At 35.1% G+C, this 22,934-nt stretch overlaps 1 protein-coding gene across 1 annotated transcript in view; it reads right to left on the bottom strand.

Annotated features, from left to right (window-relative positions):
* The window catches only part of ADAM9 (ADAM metallopeptidase domain 9), a 148,625-nt gene that overhangs the window by 1,554 nt on the left and 124,137 nt on the right, over positions 1-22,934 (bottom strand). The window contains exons 17-21 of the mRNA XM_058525256.1: positions 16,710-16,790; positions 16,360-16,465; positions 12,778-12,919; positions 11,155-11,242; positions 1,493-1,560 (exon numbers count right to left, since the gene is read on the bottom strand). Coding sequence (XP_058381239.1) covers positions 1,493-1,560; positions 11,155-11,242; positions 12,778-12,919; positions 16,360-16,465; positions 16,710-16,790 — 485 coding nt within the window. The remainder of the gene's footprint in view (positions 1-1,492; positions 1,561-11,154; positions 11,243-12,777; positions 12,920-16,359; positions 16,466-16,709; positions 16,791-22,934) is intronic.

The raw sequence follows: 22,934 nt of genomic DNA, 5'->3' as shown, positions 1-22,934 counted from the left end.
AACAATGTTGTATGAAGGTTCTGGTTTATATGTTTTTAACAAGAATAGCACATGAAATTGAAAAGACAAATTATAAAAGACAAGTGAGGACATTATGTGGATTAAGCACCTCTTATGCTGTTAGCATTTAAGAGCAGCAAATTACTGCTAAGTGTAAACCTTACATATATACATAGGGCTGAAATTCCAGCTCTCTCAAGCATAATCTCCACTCTGAGCATTAAACCTGCTATGACTTCTACACCTGTCCTTCTCAATCCTCATACTTTAATCTTCCTTAACCTCTCCATCCAATTCTAGTATACCTGTAACTCCAATAATACACTAGAACATTACCTGGTAAATATCTGTCTCACTATTTATATACTCTTCTTTTGATGCTCAGTTGGATTTCAATGCCCTCTTATTGCATAATAAAGATTATACATAAGGACACTCCTCAGTGTTGCAATTCAATTGTAATTTAAGGACTTATGGGGGGGTAGGAGGGTGAGATAAATTTTACGTGATGCAAAATATAGTAATAAATTTTCCTCTTTCTTGCTGATTTTAAACCTATCCATTGAGTTTTTAATTTCAGTTCTTGTGTTTTTCAGTTCTAGAATTTCCATTTGATTCTTTTTTTAAAGTTTGTAGTTCTGTGCTGAAATTCTCAATCTTGACTATTAATTCCATGACATCATTATCACAGTCATTTTAAAGTCCATGTTTGATAACTCTATTAACTGTATACCCTCTGAGTCTGTTTCTATGGTCTATTGCTTTTCTTGGCCTTGGTCAAAATTTCTTTCCTTGTATATCTGGCTTTTTTGATTGGGGTCCAAACATAAAAAAACTGCAGAAATAAGTTGAAGATCTAGTTCAACCTTATCCCTGGGTCTCCACACAAAGCCTGGGATGTTCGAAGGTACCTCCTCCCTGGCAGGGCTCCAATTTTCGTCCCATCAGCCCTGTGAGTTTGTGGAAAGCTCTCCTCAGCTTCCTAGCCTCTCAGTTCTCACGTTCAGAATAGACAGACACATCTAGGACAGAAATGGCCCCCAAAGCTAGGATAATGTCCAGACTGCCTTCTCCTGGACCTTTGCCCCACAACTCTTCATTTCCTTGGTGGTTTTCTGATGCCTTCAAACACATATTTTCTTATACTGCCCAGCTTTTCTAGCTATTCCTAACAGGACGGCTGGTCCAACCCCTCTAGTTTCCCCATTGCTGGTTATTTTAAAGGCCCTTGCTTCTGAATCTTACGTACACCAAAGACTGCAGTAGCAGCTGATTGTCTTGCTCAAGTTTCTTTAAAATTTCATTTTGATACTACACTAATATGACAAAACTTATATAAAAGTTCTTATAAGTTTTTCTGCAATTTGTGCTCTATCTAAACTGTTGGCAATAAATACTTTGTCCTAAATTAAATTAAAATACAAGGGAAAATATTAGACATTAACCCTGGGTTTTATTCTGGTCAAGTAATCTAAGCTAATTCACTTCAGACCTTGATGGGAACTGCTGAGGTTGTTTGGCTGCATAAGTTGGTACTGGAAATCTGTTTGCATATATAGGCTAAAAAGGAAAAAAAAAAGTTGTTACCACAATGCACTCATAAATATATTTTCTATACAGTTTGTTATTTCCCATATAAAAGTAATCAATACATTTAAAATCAGTGAATAGATGACTGACTTACAATGCTGACATTTAAAAATACTTTTCTTATTCAACATATCTTTACCACTGAATGTGGAATACTTAATTCTTTAAAAGCTATATTTTTTAATTCAATAATACTTAAGTATTATAATCTTGGTCTTAATCAACTACATTAGTTAAAAGGTAACATATTTCCTATGTCAATATATATTAAATAAAATTTTCCAAAAATGTATTGCCAAACCTACACAGTACCTAACTGGTACTATAAATACCACTAATCTACAACCCTTGATCTTAGAATTCATGATGTTCTTCCTTGATGAGGTAGTTGACATGAAGCTTTACAACAAAGTGAGACTCTACAACACGGCCTCAAATAAGAAAGTAAAAGTAAGAATATTTTTCACATATCACATTACATTAGGAAAAGTTAGGGAAGATCAGATGGAATTACTAAATCACTGATGACGTGATCTTGACCAAGATGTTCTCCACTATCTACTGCTATTTCCTAAAGCCCTGTGAATGGCAGAATATGCAGAGTGTTGGAGAAGACCTTGAACACTCCCTGGGTCCTAATGTGGAACAGGTGGTCTATCACCTGCTATTTTTTGCTCCAGACAGTGATTTGCTTGTACTGTGAAAATGGAGAAGGGATGCTAAAATCTCTATCCCTTTCCACCAAGCCATAGGAGCAGCACTTTTTTTTTTTGAACTTTTTGTTTATTGCAGTAACATTGGTTTATAACATTGTACAAATTTCAAGTGTACATCATTATACTTCTATTTCTGCATAGGTTACATCATAGGTTTACCACCCAAATACTAATTACAACCCATCACCACACATATGTGCCGAATTATCCCTTTCGCCCTCCTCCCTCCCCCCTTCCCCTCTGGTAACCACCAATCCAATCTCTGTCTCTGTGTGTTTGTTTATTGTTGTTATTATCTACTACTTAATGACTACATCAAACTAAAAAGCTTCTGCACAGCAAAGGAAACCATCAACAAAAAGAAAAGACAACCTAACAATTGGGAGAAGATATTTGCAAACCATACATCTGATAAGGGCTTAATCTCCAAAATATATAAAGAACTCATGCATCTCAACAACAAAAAAACTAACAACCCAATTAAAAAACAGGCAAAAGACCTGAACAGACATTTCTCCAAAGAAGATATACAGATGGCCAACAGACACAGGAGCAGCACTTTAAAGGAATAATTAAACTCCACTTCTTAGAATTTACCTGACATATTCTTTTACATGTATGCAGAGACCTATGTGCAAGGATGCTTGATGCTGCATTTTTTGTGGTAACAAGATTTGAAACAACCTGTTTTTTAACTTATGGTAAATCCATAAGATAGGAAGGTATGCAGTTATTAAAAAGAATGGGTACATGCTTATTACAAACAGTGAACCAAAATGTTTTAAGTAGAGAGCACCTAAAATGCTGGTTAAAATATTAAATATGTACTTTTAAATGCTTGGATGAGTTGCTAGGAAGTGTTTTTGCTTAAAGACCAAAAACAATAAGAAAGTATGAAAGAGTCCAGAGTATGTAGCAGCATCTGTCCTGTGAATATCTTCCCATCCTTGGTGGGCTACTTTATGCATTTGCAGGTAATATAGACCTAGAAGACAAAACCTGGGGCCTGAGTTGGATGGAATGCTGAAGATAAGACCCTCCATAAAGCCTAGACCCCTAAAGGGCGATATCCTCACCAAGTTAACTAGATAAACAAACACCTGTCCCAAGGAAGAACAGTGAGGACACTGACTATATAGGCCTTGGTACTGGTAGAAGGAGAATAAAAGAAAATGATCACCATGGAGAATTTCTAACCACATACCCATCCTCACAAGGGTTTAGGGGCCAGAGTTCATAATACTTGTGTGGCCCAAAAAACACCAACAAAATTTTAGTTCAAAGGCATCAAAGATTGACCATGCCCACAGGCATCTGGCCAAGAAAAATATACACTCTCTATAGGAACTCACTATAATTCAGGACTGAAATAATTTCCCCATATGAAGTTCCAAAGAACATGAGTTTACAATCAATTCACAAAGCACACTAAGAAACAAGCTATCGCAAGACAGTCAGCAATAATACCAAACCACAGAACCCACCGAGACCGAACATGTTAAAATGATCAGATAAAGCACAAAAAGTAGGTATTTTTATATGTTTAAAGAAATAAATGCTTTTAAAAATATAATGAAGGGGCCGGCCCAGTGGTGTAGTAGTTAAGTTCACGTGCTCTGCTTCGGCGACCCGGGGTTTGCAGGTTCGGATCCTGGGCGTGGACCTATGCACTGCTTATCAAGCCATGCTGCGGCAGGCGTCCCATATATATAAAAAATGGAGGAAGATGGGCAAAGATGTTAGCTCAGGGGCAATCTTCCTCAGCAAAAAGAGGAGGACTGGCAGCAGATGTTAGCTCAGGGCTAACCCTCCTCACCAAAAAAAATATGTATATATAATGAAGCTAAAAGAAACTATCACAAATAACCAGGCAGATTTGAAATCTAATTTATCTAACAATATGTCTAAAGACTAGCAGAGGAGGAAAATGAATTGGGGCAAGGGGAAACTAAATCAACCTAAAAGAATACAAGAGGATTTGTGGTGTGGAGAGGAAATAGAAAAAGCAGGAAAAAACTGAAATCATAAAATAATATGGTAGAAAAACTATATTAATAATTGCAATCAATGTACATGTATTAAAGTCTCCAGTTAAAAGGCAAATATTTTTTTAATTTTTAATCCAAGATATTCTGTTTACAAAAGACAACATAAGAACAAAGAAAAGTTGCATGTAAAAAGATATAAGGTAAATAAACAAAAAGAGAAATCCGATATTGCTGTACTAATATTTTAAAAAACGGATTTGAGATGAGAGATTATTTTTCCCAATCTCATACATAAGGACTTTACTGACAACTGAAAACCTAAAAACAGCTATCAAGGACTTCTTTAAGGACTTCTAACAATCAATATGAAAGATGTCACTGGAAGAACATGGGGAAATTTTTAACTACGCCAAGGAATCTGAAAGCTTTTCCCCTAAGATTAGAAATAATGCAAGATGTTTGCTTTTACCACTGCTATGCAACATGGTACCGGATGATCTAGCCAGAACAACTGGACAAGAAAAAAATAATAAAAGGCATCCAAATTGGAAAGAAAGAAGTAATACTATCTCTATTTCCAGATAACATGATCCTATATATAAATAGAAAATCCCAAAGAATCCACAAGAAAGCTACTAGAGCTAATGAATGAATTCAGCAGAAATGCAGGATATAAGGTGAACATGCAAAAATCAATTTTGTTTCTATACACCAGCAATGAACAATATGAAAAGGAAATTAAGAAAGCAACTCCATTTATAATAGCACCCAAAAGAATAAAATATCTAGAAATAAACTTAACCAAGAAAGTGAAAGACTTGTACACTGCAAATTACAAAACATTGCTGAAAGAAATTAAAGTAGACCAAAATAAATGGAAAGACAACTAGTGTTCACGGATTCAAAGACTTAATATTGTCAAGATTTGTCAGTACAACCCAAAGTGATCTACAGATTCAACACAATCCCTACCAAAATTCCAACAGCTTTTTTTGCAGAAATGGAAAAGCAGATTCTCAAATTCATATGGAATCATAAGGGGCCCTGAATTAACGAAAACAATCTTGAAAAAGAGGAACAAAGTTGGTGGATTCACACTTTGCAATTTCAAAACTTATTACAATGCTACACTAATCACAATAGTGTAGTCCTGGCATATGGATGGACATATAGACCAGTTAAATGGAATTGAGAGTATAGAAATAAATCTACACATCTACGGCCGATTGATTTTCCACAAGGTGCCAAGTCCATTCAACAGGAAAAGAATAGTCTCTTCAAAAATAGTGTCAGCACAAATGGATTTCCACATGCAAAAGAATGAAGTTGGACCCCTATTTCATACCATATACAAAAATTAACTCAAAATGGGTCAACAACCTAAATACAAGAATTAAAATCACAAAACTCTTAAAAGAAAACATACGACTAAATCTTCAGGACCTTGGATTTGACAATGGCTTCTTAAATATGATATCAAAAGCATAGCAACAAAACAAAAAAATAGATAAATTAGATTTCATCAAAATTAAAAATTTTTGTGCATCAAAGGACATTATCAAGAAAGTGAAAAGACAACATATAGAATGGAAGAAAATATCTGCAAATCCTATATCTGATTAAGGGTTAATATCCAGAATATGTAAAGAACTCCCACAACTGAACAACAAAAAGACAAACAGCCCAATTGAAAAATGGGCAAAGGGGGCCAGCCCGGTGGCACAGCAGTTAAGTGCACGTGCTCCCCTTCAGCGGGCCAGGGTTTGCAGGTCCGGATCCTGGGCGTGCACCGACGCACCGCTTGTCAAGCCATGCTGTGGCAGCGTCCCATATAAAGTAGAGGAAGATGAGCATCTTCCTCAGGGCCAATCTTCCTCAGCAAAAAAAGAGGAGGACTGGCATTGGATGTTAGCTCAGGGCTGATCTTCCTCACAAAAAAAAAAAATGGGCAAACAACTTGAATAGACATTTCTCCAGAGAAGATATACAAATGGCCAATAAGCACATGAAAAGATACTCAACATCACCAACCATTAGGGAAATGCAAATCAAAACCTCAATGAGATACCACTTAACATCCACTAGGATGGCTATAAATAAGATGGCTATAAAATGTTTTGTTTTACAAGTGGGACTTCATCAGATTAAAGAGCTTTTATAAGACAAATGAAACCAGAATCAAGATGAACAGACAACTCACCAGCTGGGAGAGAATATTTGCAAAACATACATCTGACAAGGGGTTGATCTCCATATTATATAAAGAACTCACACAACTGAACAACAAAAAAACAAACAACCCGATCAAATAATGGGCAGAGGAAATGAAGAGACACTTCTCCAAGGAAGATATACAGATGGCCAATAGGCACATGAAAAGATGCTCAACATCACTAATCATCAGGGAAATGCAAATCAAAACAACACTAAGATACCACCCCACGCCCGTTAGAATGGCTATAATCACCAAGACAAAAAACAACAAATGTTGGAGAGGATGTGGAGAAACAGGAACCCTCATACACGGCTGGTGGGAATGCAAATTGGTGCAGCCTCTATGGAAAACGGTATGGAGATTCTTCAAAGAATTAAAAATAGAGATGCCCTATGATCCAGCCATCCCACTACTGGGAATCTATCCAATGAACCTGAAATCAACAATCCAAAGAGGTTTATGCACCCCTATGTTCATTGCAGCATTATTCACTATAGCCAAGAAGTGGAAGCAACCTAAGTGTCCCTCGACTGACGATTGGACTAAGAAAATGTGGTATATATATACAATGGAATACTACTCAGCCATAAAAAAAGACAAAATCGTCCCATTTGCAACAACATGGATAGGCCTGGAGCGTATTACATTAAGTGAAATAAGCCAGAAAGAGAAAGACAAACACTGTATGATCTCACTCATATGTGGAATATAAACCAACACATGGACAGAGAAAACTGGACTGTGGTTACCAGGAGCAGTGGGGGTGGGGGGTGGGCACAAGGGGTGAAGGGAGTCATATATATGGTGATGGACAAACAAAAATGTACAACCCCAAATTTCACAATGTTAGAAACCATTAAAATATCAATAAAAAAAAAAAAGTTTTGTTTTAAAAACAAAACAAAACAGAAAATAAGAAGCATTGGCAAAGATGTGAAGAAATTAGGATCATGGTAGAAATGTACAATGGTGCAGCCACTATGGAAAACCATTTGGTAGTTCCTCAGAAAGTTAAATATATAATAACTATATGACATAACAATTTCACTCTTAGGTATATACTCGAAGTGAAAAGAGAGACTCAAACAAGTACATGTACATACATGTGCATGGCAACACTATCGCTTTACCCAAAAGGCAGAAAAAACCCAAGTGCCCACCAACAGATGAATGAATAAACAAAATGTTGTGTGTGTGTGTATATGTGATGGAATATTAGTCAGCCATAAAAAGTTCTCATACGTGCTACTACAGGGATGAACCTTGAAGACACAAAAGAATAAATATTGCATGATTCCACTAGTATGAGGTACCCAGAATAGGCAAATTCACAGAGATAGAAAGTAGAAAAAGATCACAAATAGCCAAAGCAATCTTGAGAAACAAACCCACACATATACGGTCAATTAATTTACAACAAAGGAGCCAAGAATATGCAATGAGGGAAAGGACAGTCTCTTCAATAAATGGTGGTGGGGAAACTAGACAGCCACATGCACCATACACAAAAATTAACTCAAAATGGATTAAAGACTTGAATGTAAGACTTGAAACCATAAAACTAGAAAAAATATAGGTGGTAACCTCCTTGACATTGGTCTTGACGATGATTTTCAGGGTTTGACACCAAAAGCAAAGGCAACAAAAGCAAAAATAGACAAATGGGACTACATCAAACTAAAATGCTTCTGCACAGCAAATGAAACCATCAACAAAATAAGAAGGCAACCTATAGAACGGGATAAAATATTTGCAAATCATATATCTGATAAGGGGTTAATATCCAAAATCTATAAAGAACTCATACAACTCAATAACAAAAAAACAAACAATCCAACTAAAAAACAGGCAGAGGATCTGAACAGACATTTTCCCAAAGAAGACATATAAATGGCCAACAGGTACATGAAAAGATGCTCAACATTACTAATCTTCAAGGAAATGCAAATCAAACCATATGAGCTATCACCTGACACCTCTCAGAACAGCTATTATCAAAAAGACAAGAGATAAAGTGTTGGCAAGGATGTGGAGAAAAGGGAATCCTTGTGCACTTTTGGTAGAATGTAAATTGTTGTAGCCAGTATGGAAAACAGGATGGAGGTGCCTCAAAAAATTAAAAATAGGGGCCGGCCCAGTGGCGCAAGCAGTTAAATGTGTGCGCTCCGCTGTGGCAGCCCGGGGTTCACTGGTTCAGATCCCGGGCGGGCACCAACGCGCTGCTTGTCGAGCCATGCTGTGGCGGCATCCCATATAAAGTAGAGGAAGATGGGCACGGATGTTAGCCCAGGGCCAATCTTCCTCAGAAAAAAGAGGAGGATTGGCATCAGATGTTAGCTCAGGGCTGATCTTCCTCACAAAAAAAAAATTAAATAAATTAAAAATAGAACTGCCATATGATTCAGCAATTCCACTTCTGGGTATTTATCCAAAGAAAACAAAAACACTAACTTAAAAACACATATGCACCCCCATGTTCATTACACCATTATTTACAATAGCCAAGTAATGGAAGCAACCTAAGTGCCCATCGATGGATGAATGGATAAAGAAAATGTGTGTGTGTGGGGGGGGTGTAATGGGAATATTATTCAGCCACAAAAAAGAAGGAAATCTTGCTATTGTGACAACATGGATGTACCTGGAGGACATTATGCTAAGTGAAATAAGTCAAACAGAGAAGGACAAATACTGTATGATCTCACTTATATGTGGAATCTTAAAAAAAAAAAACTCATAGATACAGAGAACAGACTGGAGGTTGCCAGAGGTGGGGGTAGGGGATGGGTGAAATGGATGGAGGGAGTTAAAAGGTACTAACTTCCAGTTATAAAATAAACAATAATGTACAGCATGGTGACTATAGTTAAAACTACTGTATTGTATATTTGAAAGTTGCTAAGAGAGTAAATCTTAAAAGTTTTCCTCACAAGAAGAAAAAATTTGTAACTTATTGTGGTGATCATTTCACAACATATACAAATATTGAATCATTATGTTGTACACCTGAAACTAATATAATGTTATATGTCAATTATATTTCAATTAAAAAAGTATAATAGTGGTTGCTAGGAGTTGGGGGAGGGGAGAAAATGGGGAGTTTTTGCTTCATGGATACAGAGTTTCTGCTTGGGGTAATGAAAAAGTTTTAGAACTAGATAGTGGTGATGATTGCACAATATTGTGAATGCACTTAAAGCCACTGAATTGTATACTTAAAAAGGGTTAAAATAGCAACTTTTATGACACATATATTTTAATACAATAAAAAAATATGTCAAGGATGAAGAACAGCATATATGTAATTTCTAACTTGTATGCATAGGGACTGTGTGATCATCCTGTATATGTAGTGATATGGAAAAATCTCCACGATATATGGTTAAGGGGGAAAAGGGCATAACAATTTTTTTTTTCTTTTTTATAAAGGAAAAGCAGAATAGGGAGATTCCATATATATACTTTAACATATTAAAACATGAGGAAGGATATCTAATCATTTTACCTCCACATAATTGGAAAGACTTTAAAATCTGAAAATACCAAGTGTTGACAAAGATGTAGATCAACAGGAATGCTCACACGCCACTGACGATACAATCACCCAATCGTGTGACCTCTTTGGAAAGCAATTTGGCAATTTCCAGTAAATAGTCACATATCTTTCAACTCAGCAATTTAATTCCTACATGCCCCGAGATCAGTGCTCTCTAAAAGAATTTTCTGCAATGATGGAAATTTTCTATGTCTGTGCTGTCCAATACAGTAGTCAGTGGCCATAGGTCATCTATTGAGCATGTAAAATGTGAATGAGGAATGGAATTCTTAATTTTATTTAATTTAAAATGAAATTTAAATAGCCACATGTAGACAGTAACTACTGTATTAGAGACAGCACAGTCCTAGAACTCACATATGCGCATGAGAAGACTATATAGAATGTTCACCTCAGCCTTGTTCATGGTAATGAAAAATTGGAATCCAGTAATAGGAAAATGGATTTTAAAATTGTGTGGTATTTATGTAACATATTATCAACAGTGAAAATGAATGAACAAGAGTTATATATATTAACAGGGATAAATCACAAAGCAATATTAAAGGAAAAGGCAGGTTGCAGATATATGTGTAAAACAGCAAACAAAACATAAAAAATTTAAAAACAGATAATCTTATATATTTCTTAGGGATATATGCATATGAGAAAAAGTATATCATTATTCCAATACTCCCTAGTACACTCAGAGGAATAGTTATTACTGGTCCCACTGTTGAGACAATTAGGCCTATTCCAGGAGCTCAGCACCAGGTATTTGGTAATATGCCCAAGGAAGTCAGGCACTGAAAACAGAAAGATAACAGTCATAGGAAAAAACAGCGATAGCATAGGTCCAATCTCATTTCCCAATCTTGGTTTCAAGGCAAGGCATTCTTAATGTCTAGATGTCTTCTCTTGTCTCTGCTGAGCCAGGAACCCAACTGGTATTCCTCTCACTAACCAAGAGACCACCTATAGACCACACTCCTAAATTCTTAAGAAATTATCTATGTTATCTCTATATCTATGTAAAAATTATTTTTTTAATCTTTAAAAATGTGATACCATAATACAGTAAAGAAAAAGAATTTTTCATTTTAAACTTACAACGTCTCTCGGAGTCGTCACTGGAGAAACATGCCGAGGAACACTCACTGGCTGTCTAGAAACTTTTGCTTGATTTTGGCCATCTGATCTGAAAGATACAATTACTTTTGAGCTAAATAAAGATTAAAACATTTCTTCATGACATATTACACATACCTTGCATTTTCCCAAATATAGAATAATGACTTTGGTAGTGGTGATGATGATGACAGCTAAAATTTTACAGCATTTTTAATAGCTTTCACATGTTTTTAATCCTTCCAGTCCTAGGAAGTTTTATTAACCCCACTTTACAATTAAGTAAACTCAAATTCTAAGAAATTGTGAAATTTGGTCAATTAGGCCAGTGTTCTCGAACTTTTCTCCTCAAGTCTTCCTAAAATCAGAGAAGAGTAAAAGCTATTCTTAAGCTACATATACAAAACTTGAAGTCATCACTCTAAAAATTAGGAAGTCCAGGAGGAGCAAACAAGCTGGCTGGAAAGATATCAGTTAAGTTTTAGACTTGCTGCACTGACAGCCAGTCAGCTGGGTAGAGTTGTAGAGGAGACAGCTATAGTTATAGAACTGAAAGTTCGGAGGTGTAGACTGGGGAACTGTCTACTTGGATCGGTCAGCCTGAAGTGTGATAGGAAGTAAGAGAAAGAAAGGATAGGAAGATAAATCTATTTTAGAATATGTTAAAAATTAAAGCTAACACCAGGAAACTCTAGGAAAATATTATGTAGTGAGTGAGACATAGGGCAATGAAGTGAGAAATCAAGGCAAGATATGTACATTTTGAAATCACTATCATAATAAAAACTAGTTATTAAGTAATTACATTGTGCCAGCAATGTGCTAAGGGTTTTATTTGTTAATAGTTCCTCATTTAATCCTCACATCAACCCTAACAGAGAGGTAATATTATTATACCCATTTTAGAGGAAGTAAACCAAGGCTCAGAGAGTTTATTATTCCAGTTCATAATTCTAGCAAATGACAAACTGGAACTTGAACTTAGATCTGATTATAAGGTCCATGTTAATATACGCTACATTCTAATGCCAACATATTAGAAGGGATAGTTGAGAGATATTTGTACAAGAGTCCAATACATAGACTAGACATGTCAGGCGTCTGAATTATGACAACTCTTTCTTCCATCAAAATTTATTTCTTAAAAGCTTATAATTCACAAAATCTGTTTTTCAAAACTGAGATTTGAAAAACTCTTCCTCTATGAGAACTGATACTTGAAATAGACATGGACGAAAATTTTTCAACATTGACATTTTTTAACTTTATCCCATATTTTAATCTCTAAGAAGCCCAAATCAGAAATTGTAGCCCAAAATTCTACTGATCCCACTATCAGAAATCAACGTCAAGCAAAATGAACCCCAAGGGGCATCTTCAGTAGCACACAGGCTGGTCACCATAATCCTTTCCCCTCATTATTATCAGGGGTGGCTGAGTCACCACTATCCTTTAACCCCTGCAAATTATGTGAAAAGAATAGAGAGAGAACTTAGAATGCCATTTTTAGACCAGGCTCTATGTTATGACTATCATCATTAATAATTACTTTAACTAATTTAAAACAAATCAGTTGAACTGAATTTAAAAGAAAAATCTAAGTACTCATGTGTTTGTGATCTCTTCTTTCTGCAGTAGCTTTTCCGCAGCTGATGTCTCTTCAGGAAGACAAAAACAGCCAATACACTAAGGGGAACAATTAAGAAGAAGAATACCAGAAGTCCATCCCTCAATGCAGTATTCTTTTCTAGAGAGAAGAATTTTATATTAATGATCGTTAAATTAGAAGTTAACTCATACTAACTAACTAGAACATACCTAGTGATTATAAATGTTTTACATTAATTTTCACATTGTTCACAAGTCAAACTGATATAAATTAAATACACTGAGAAGTCTTGGTTCATACTTCATTCCGGCCCACCTCATTTCTGCCTTCCCAAAAATAACCACCTTTATTAGTTTCTCATATAACCTTATAGTATTTCTTCACGAAAATATAAGCAAAAACAGAATGTTTTTATTGTCAACCCTTTCTTACACAAAAGGCAGCACAGTATACCATAAACGCTATTTAGCAAATCACTTTTTTCACTTATCTATGTATCTTCCCAAACCATACATAGAGGACTGTCTCATTTTCTATACAGCTATACAAAACTCCATTGCAAGCATGCATTGCTTGGTACAAGCAATGGTACCAAGGTACCATGTAATAGGTACAAGGTAATAACCTTGTAGATATGTCATATTATATGGGTGCAGGTATAGAACATATATTCTATATTCTATATATATAGAATATATAGAATAATTTCCCAAAAGTAGAATTGCTGTATCAGAGGGTACATGAATTCATTTTTTTTAAGGCATTGTCAAATTGTCCACCAGAGTGGTGGTTACAATTTAGCATGCCAGCCAGCAATACACAAAAATTCCTCACAACCTCACTCAGAGTCAAACTTCTGCAGTTTTTCCAAACTGGTAGGTGAAAAATTATACCTTGTATAAGTTCAATTTGAATTTCTTTTTTTATACTATGAGTTGAGCAACTTTTCATGTTTATGGAAACATATTTCTTTTTCTGCTCAGTCCTTTGACTGTTTTTTTATTGGTCTATTGGTTTTTTTCCTCTCACTTTCTAAAAGCTCTTTATATATTAGTGAGGCTAGCTTTGTCTGTGATATGAGTTGTAAATATTTTCCCCATTTTGTCATTTGTCTTATGGCACCATGCTTTTCTTAGGTAGCTGAATTTATCAACCTCATTTTTTATGGCTTCTGGATTTTAAGTCTTATTATAACTTTTAAAAATCATTAATTAACATTAATTTTTATCTGTTTCCTGTTCTTTAGTGAAAGAATATAGTAAATATGAACAGGAGTGGTAAACTGTGAAATTTTCCTCATAATTTTAAGTTTGTAAAAGTACCAAAACTTTCTGTTAAAAGTTGTATGAAACGACATGAACTAACATTCAACCCAATTGAAAGCAAAAATATGAAAAATTAAAGCAAGCTTGATATATCATTTTATACTTACAAAAGAGTAGACAAAATTTAAATTAAAGCATCCAACACTGGTAAGGTTATGCTGAAATTGGTACCTTCATACTGTCAGCGGCATTACACAAACTGATTTGCAATTTCTATCTAGAACCATAAAAATGATTATACCCTTCAACCTAATAATCTCACTACTGGAAATTTATCCTTAAACTGGAAAAAATGTATAAGTATTAAGATATACACTACACTGTTATCAGTGCATATCAAAAACTTAGAAACAACCTAAATTTCAAATAATTAGAAAACAGCTAAGACAAGCTACGGGAAATCCACTTGACGGAATGATATACAGCCATTAAAATCCCAAGTTCTTACTTCCACTTCTAGCCAAGATGGAGTAACAGGGACCAGATTTATCCTATGAGCTATAATAACCAGAAAACCAGGCAAAATACATGATGCAACAGTCACAATGCAAGTCACAAATGACTTGTGAGTCAAAGAAAAAAAAGTATATTTGAAGTTATTTTGAGATAAATGAAAATAAAGACACAACATATCAAAATGTGTGGGATGCAATAAAAGGCAGTTCTTAAGAGGAAAATTTATGGCACTACAACGCCTGCGTTAGAAAAGAAAAAAAGGTCTCAAATCAATGACCTCATCTGCTACCTTAAGAAACTAGAAAAAGCAGAACAAATGAAACCCAAAGTAAGCAGACTGGGAGAAAATATTTACAAAGTACATATTTCACAAAGGACTTGTATCCAGAATAAAGAACTCCCAAAATTCAAGAAGGAAGACAACCTAATTAAAAACTGGGCAAAAGGGGCCAGCCTGGTGGCGCAAGCAGTTAAGCGCACGCGCTCCGCTGCGGCGGCCCGGAGTTCACCGGTTTGGATCCTGGGCACGCACTGATGCACCACTTGTCAAGCCATGCTGTGGCGGTGTCCCATATAAAGTGGAGGAAAGTGGAGGAAGATGGGCACGGATGTTAGCCCAGGGCCAGTCTTCCTTAGCAAAAAGAGGAGGATTGGCAGATGTTAGCACAGGGCTGATCTTCCTCACAAAAAAAAAAAAAAAAAAACTGGGCAAAAGATTTGAACAGACACATCACCAAAGAAGATATGTGGATGGCAAATAAGCCCATGAAAAGATGCTCAACATCATTAGTAACTAGAGAAATACAAATTAAAACCACAATGAAATACCACTACATACCTACTAGAATGGGTAAAATTAAAAAGGCTGACCATACCAAGTGTTGGAGAGGATGCAGAGAAATTGGAACCCTCATACACAGCTGGAGAGAATGTAAAATGGTGCAACCACTTTGGGAAACAGTTTGGCAGTTTCTTAAAATGCTAAACATAAACCTACTCTATGAGCCAGCCATTCCACCTAGTATTTACCCAAAAGAAAGAAAGTATATATTCTCACTAGGAACATATATATTCTCACTAGGAACATACTGGTGAACAAGGAGCTCATTCACAGTCTATCAGGGAATAAAAATAAGTCAATAGGTAATTACTATAGTATGTGATAGTGCTTACTGTAACAGGAAAACACATAGAAGGGGCATATTAATTCAGATTTAGGCATTCAGGGAAAACTTCCTAGAGGAAAGAAGGTATAAACTGAAATCTGAGTAGCAATTAGCCAAGTTCCAACAATGTCAATATAATATGGTATGAAGCCCTCTAGAGGTAAAAGAGTGTAACCTTTCAGACGAAATAAAAGAAGTTACAATGTCTGAAGCATAGTGAAATGAGACTGGAAAAGTTAAACCAGGGGCAAATCATGCAGAGGCATTTAAGCCATCTTAAAGATTTTTGGACTTAATTCTAATAATAATGACGAAGCACTAAATTTAAAGCAGGACACTGACTTAAAACTGAATTCTTGAAGGAAAACACTAAAACTCTGTAATGTACTGTGGAACATGGATTATAGGAAGTAAGATGGGAAACACAGAGCCTAGTTAAGAGGCTAGTATGTAAGTCCAGGCAAGAAACTAAAGGTAATTAATGGGGATGAAAAAAATGAAAACATTCATGAGGAATTTAGGAGGCAGAATCAACATAATTTAACGTATAACTGATGTGGGAAGTGAGGGAGAGGTACAAGGATGCCCAATTTTCTTGGGCATCACACTAATTTTCTTCTATATTACTTGCCATTGTATGTAGGTCCACTGTCCACACTTCCTCCGTATCCTTTAGTCTCACAACTTGGGGGAGCCCAGCCATTTTCACAGTGACAATTCTTATTGCTATTACATACCTTCAAAACAATCAAAACACCACTTTTGTTAATTGTGAATGTTGCTCTAAATCATGAACTCAAGAATGGAAACCAAGAGAAAGGACCAAATTCATGCAGATTCACAGATACTCTTTAAAAATGAAAAATTTATCAGGTAACTCAATTCCCCAATATCTAAAAATCTTGAGAAGTTTCATCTAATCCTCACCAAGAATTCTCATTATTCAGCACTACTTTCATGAACAAAGAGAATATTACTTACCCCATGTCCATGACACTTTTTCTGTATATCACAATCATAATTCAGAACAGAAGCATTTACACACTGGAAGTTTCTACAGACCTTAAAAAAAAATGAAGTAATGAGCAAAGAAAAATTGAACACATTAGTAAACTAGCCAGAAAAAAAGATCTAGACATAATTATTTTATTGGTTAATTCTTTTAAATTTTTAAGGAATAGTTCATTCCATATTATATATTTGAAAATGTAGACAAATAACTAAAATTAACTAATTGACATAGAACTAATAAACAAAAAAGACAAAAATGACACAACGGCCAAAACAAAAAACTATAATCTATCCTTCCATACAAATATAATGTGAAAATCCTAAGTAAAATATTCACAAATGGATTTTTTTCAAGTCAAAAGTAGCCAGATAGAGATGATCCCACTAGTACAAGAAAGGCTCAATGATAGGAAATCTATTAATAATTCCTCACACAAATTGTCATTATTAAAACAGATATCAAAATAGCATTTGAAACATTTTAATTTTTAAAATTCTTCCAAAAATAAGAATAAAGGGATACTTTGTTGATAAGACAAAACCTATCTTCCAGTATCACGATTAATTACGAAACAATAGAGGCATTTCTATTAAAAGTGCATTGAAAATAAATCATTATTATCTTATATAGTTCTGCAAATTCTAGTTCATGCAACGAGATATGAAACAGAAATGAGTCCTAAACATTGAAAGAGATATAAAAAGTATCATTATCTGAGAAAAACATTAAAGACCTAAAGGAATCACTAAAAACTTAGAAATTTTCCGAAAAATTGACATCTTTATGAAAAACTGCTCTTTCGTGATAAGTTAGAAAAAAGACTAACCATTTTTTAAAGAATGTTGAGTGTTATTTTAAAATTTTGTTAGGTAGCCAACTACACAAAACCAGAATGTTTAAATGCTCTAAGAAAATAAAGAGCAATTAGAGAACAAACATTGAAATATCAACAGGTTCCTTTATTATTCTAAAAACTACATGAGTTTCAACAGAATTATAGAGTCAGAGGATCCCCAAATTCTGTTTCCTCCAATAACTTTCAATTAATTTTTTAAAATATATACATATTTATATGATTAAAAAAATTTAAAGTACAGAAGATTCCACAGTAATAAGTCACTTCTCACCTGTCCTCCACCCATCCATTTCGCCTGGATAAAGATTTGAAAATACTTATATCCATAAGTCTTTTGAGGAGATATTTACCAGTAGCTTCCCTATTCAGCTAAAACAAGACTTTTCTTTCAACACTGATTTACAGTGGAGAGTTGAAACATTAAATAAGATCAAAGAAATAAGACAAAATATATTAATATCTGGCAGATTTACTTTAGGGAGCAGAAAAATCCCAAGTTCTCAGTGGAAAAGGGTGTTCTGACTGGCAGTGTTTACTTTGTGGAATGGGTGGAACCAAACTGGAAGGAATACACTGATAAACTGCTTGGAGTGGTGAAGTAAGCCCATCCTCTCCAACACTACCCACCCCCCGCCACCACCACCAACCACACATGAAGGAGGGCAGGTGAAGGTAACTAAAGGTCTTCTCGTTTACTGATTTCAGGATGTACGTTTGGAGCCAAAGATGAGCTACCTGGGACAATAAAGAAAGAAGGTGAAGAGTTTTCCTTTTCTACTTTTTTTCGCACTTAATGTTTAACTTCTCCCCTAAATAAATGTTGGGTAAATATAAAAAGAATATAGGTCTGAAGTAGTATCAAATTGTCAGCCTGTTCAAGGGCCCAGAATCCAGCCTTTAGTAGAGGCCAGAAAGGAGAAGATTCAACCTATCCTACCTCATGGCTGTTCAAAATGTTTGGTATTTGACTCCATCACTGTGACAGTAAAGGTACACATACCAAGCATTTGCCATCCTTCTTGTACACAAATGTCACTGACATAGTGAGAAAACTTAACAAAATGCAAAAAGACAAAAGGCCTTCACATATATCTACATATGTTAGTAATAACCTGGAGTTTAAAGCCAATATTTTTCCAACAAAAAAAACGCGTGTGGGGGTTTGGAAGTAATAGTGATACATCTTACATAGGAGAAATCAGTAGACACTATTTTCATTCTTGACGTCAGTGGGGAAAATATATTAATGTGTTTTATACTAATGTGTTATAAAAAAACAAGTATTATAACAGAAAGAAAAAGATATATAACTGCAAAACTGAACTCATATACATACACAGACAAATATACAATTTGTGCAATACAGCAACAGGAAGATAAAGTGGGAAATACTAAGAAAACATTTAAAGGGCCTGGCCCCGTGGCCAAGTTAAAGTTCCACGAGTTCCGCTTCAGCAGCCTGTGTCCACGACTTCGGATCCTGGGCACAGACCTATTCCACTCACCAGCCGTGCCGTGGTGGTGTCCCACATACAAAAAAAAATAGAGAAGGACTGGCACAGATGTTAGCTCAGGGCTAATGTTCCTCAAGCAATAAAAGAGGAAGACTGGAAACAGATGTCAGCTCAGAGTGAATCTTCCTCACAAAAAAAAAAAAAAAAAAAAAACCGAAAACATTTAAAAAAAGAAATAAGATCATAGAAATAAGATGAAATGTTAATAAATTAAACTGAGTCAATAAAAGTCAAAGCCCAACAAAATTTTAAACATACAAAAGAAAACACAGAATATATATATTATATTGGGATATAAAAACATTTTCTAAGCATGACAGAAAACCAAGATAAAACAGACAAAACTGCAATGACTCCATGATATTTTAAAATTTCTTTATGACAAAGAAAAATGATAAACTGTAAAAAATATTTACAACAGACATAACTGACTGGCAGTTAATATTCTTTATATATGAAGAGCCTTTAAAAACAATAATAAAATGACAACCCAACAGAAAAACAGAAAGATATGAACATAGACTTAGAAAAAAATACATAGAGCTAATAAAGATAGGAAAAGATGCCCAAGAAAGGAAATGCAAACTAAAATAATAATGAGGGGTTTTTTTTTGTCACTTAATCAAGATGTCAAAACTTAAAGATTAATAACATACAATGTTAGCAAGAATGCAAGGGAAAATAAGATACCTTCATATACAATTAGTGGAATGTAAATTGTTACCACCTTATTGAAAGGTAAATTGGCAGTTTCTATCAAATTTTAAACGTACATATTCCTTAATTTAAAAAGTCTACTCCTGGAAATCTCTCCTACAGACGTACTCACAAAAGTAGGTGCAATTTAATGTAGAAGAGTGTTCAGTGCTAGTAAAAAAATAAATATATAAACTGTAGACAATATAGACATCTACAGTGTGGTTAAATATTTGGTATATCTATAATGGAATGAAGCGGATTTCCACACAATGACATGAAGGATCTCTGCACTGTGCAGATGAGTAAAAACATTTTAGAACAGTATTTAAAGTCTAATCCTAAAGTTTACTGGGGGTGGTGGGGAATACATACATTTGTACATGCCCAGAAAGAGGACTGGACAGATATACAACACAGTATTAGGGTAGCAAGAAGGGACCTTTATTTTTTGTTCTGTAGAATATTTTTGAATTTTTTAATAATGAAAATGTAATATTCCTGTAATTTTTTTTTTTAAAAAACTGTTTTCCAAAGAAAGAAAAGCTCAGATGGGGCCATAAAATAAAATGTAATTATATGCTATTCACAAGGCACACACTTAAAACAAAATGACCCTGAAAAGAGTTGGGCAAAAATTCTATTAGGCAAACCTAAATATAGAGAATTTGAATAGACCAATCACCAGTAAGGAGATCGAAACAGTAATCACAAACCTCCCCAAAAATAAAAGTCCAGGACCAGACGGCTTCCCTGGTGAATTCTACCAAACATACAAAGAAGACTTAATATCGATCCTTCTCAAACTCTTCCAAAAAATTGAGGAGGGGGGGAAGCTCCCTAACATTCTACGAAGCTGACATTGCTCTGATACCAAAACCAGACAAGGACAACACAAAAAAAAAAGAAAATTACAGGCCAATATCACTGATGAACATCGAGGCAAAAATTCTCAACAAAATACTAGCAAATCGCATACAACAATACGTTAAAAAGATTATACGCCATGAGCAAGTGGGATTTATTCCAGGGATGCAGGGATGGTTTAACATTCGCAAATCAATTAACGTAATACACCAAATTAATAAAATGAAAAATAAAAATCACATGATCATCTCAATAGATGCAGAGAAAGCATTTGACAAGATACAGAATCCATTTATGATAAAAACTCTGAATAAAATGGGGATAGAAGGAAAGTATCTCAACATAATAAAGACCATATATGAGAAACCCACAGCTAATATCATCCTCAATGGTGAAAAACTGAAAGCTATCCCTCTAAGAACAGGAACCAGACAAGGATGCCCACCGTCACCACTCCTATTTAACATAGTACTGGAAGTCCTAGCCAGAGCAATCAGGCAAGAGAAAGAAATAAAAGGGATCCAAATTGGAAAGGAAGAAGTGAAACTGTCACTATTTGCAGATGACATGATTTTATATGTAGAAAACCCTAAAGAATCCACCAGAAAACTTTTAGAAGTAATAAACGAATATGGTAAAGTTGCAGGATACAAAATCAACAGACAAAAATCAGTTGCATTTCTGTACACTAACAACAAAGTAGCAGAAAGAGAAATTAAGAATACCACCTCATTTACAATTGCAACAAAAAGAATAAAATACCCAGGAATAAACTTAACCAAAGAGGTGAAAGATCTGTACACTGAAAACTATAAAACATTTCTGAAAGAAATTGAAGAAGACACAAAGAAATGGAAAGATATTCCATGCTCTTGAAATGGAAGAATTAACATAGTTAAGATGTCCATACTTCCTAAAGACATCTATAGATTCAATGCAATCCCTATCAAAGTTCCAACAACATTTTTCACAGAAATACAACAAAGAATCCTAAAATTTATATGGAACAACAAAAGATCTGGAATAGCTAAAGGAATCCTGAGAAAAAAGAACAAAGCTGGAGGTATCACACTCCCTGATTTCAAAATATACTACAAAGCTGTAGTAACCAAAACAGCATGGTACTGGCACAAAAACAGACACACACATCAATGGAATAGAATCGAAAGCCCAGAAATAAACCCACACATCTATGGACAGCTAATCTTTCACAAAGGAGCCAAGAACATACAATGGAGAAAGGAAAGTCTCTTCAACAAATGGTGTTGGGAAAACTGGATAGCCATATGCAAAGAAATGAAAGTAGACCCTTACCTTACACCATACACAAAAATTAACTCCAAATGGATTAAAGACTTGAATGTAAGACCTGAAACTGTGAAACTTCTAGAAGAAAACATAGGCAATACGCTCTTCAACATCGGTCTTAGCAACATCTTTTCAAACACCAATTCTGACCGGGCAAGAGAAACAATAGAAAAAATAAACAAAGGGGACTACATCAAACTAAAAAGCTTCTGCACAGCAAAGGAAACCATCAACAAAACAAAAAGACAACCTAACAATTGGGAGAAGAAATTTGCAAACCATACTTCTGATAAGGGCTTAATCTCCAAAATATATAAAGAACTCATGCATCTCAACAACAACAAAACTAACAACCCAATTAAAAAATGGGCAAAAGACCTGAACAGACATTTCTCCAAAGAAGATATGCAGATGGCCAACAGACACATGAAAAGATGTTCAAAATCACTAACTATCAGGGAAATGCAAATCAAAACTACAATGAGATATCAACTCACGCCCATCAGAATGGCTATAATTAATAAGACAGGAAACAACAAGTGTTGGAGAGGATGTGGAGAGAAGGGAACTCTCATACACTGCTGGTGGGAGTGCAAACTGGTGCAGCCACTATGGAAAACAGTATGGAGATTCCTCAAAAAATCAAGCATAGAACTACCATATGATCCAGCTATTCCACTGTTGGCTATTTATCCAAAGAACTTGAAAACACCAATTTGTAAAGGTACATGTACCCCTGTGTTCATTGCAGCGTTATTCACAATAGCCAAGACTTGGAAGCAACCTAAGTGCCCATCAAGGGACGAATGGATAAAGAAGCTGTGGTATATATACACAATGGAATACTACTCAGCCATAAGAAACGATGAAATCCAGCCATTTGTGACAACATGGATGGACATTGAGGGTATAATGCAAAGTGAAATAAGTCAGAGGAAGAAGGTCAAATACCG

The sequence above is a fragment of the Diceros bicornis genome, chromosome 29 (genome assembly GCF_020826845.1).
Source record: "Diceros bicornis minor isolate mBicDic1 chromosome 29, mDicBic1.mat.cur, whole genome shotgun sequence".
Classification (NCBI taxonomy): domain Eukaryota; kingdom Metazoa; phylum Chordata; class Mammalia; order Perissodactyla; family Rhinocerotidae; genus Diceros; species Diceros bicornis.
This window is presented reverse-complemented; position numbering and strand designations above follow the sequence as displayed.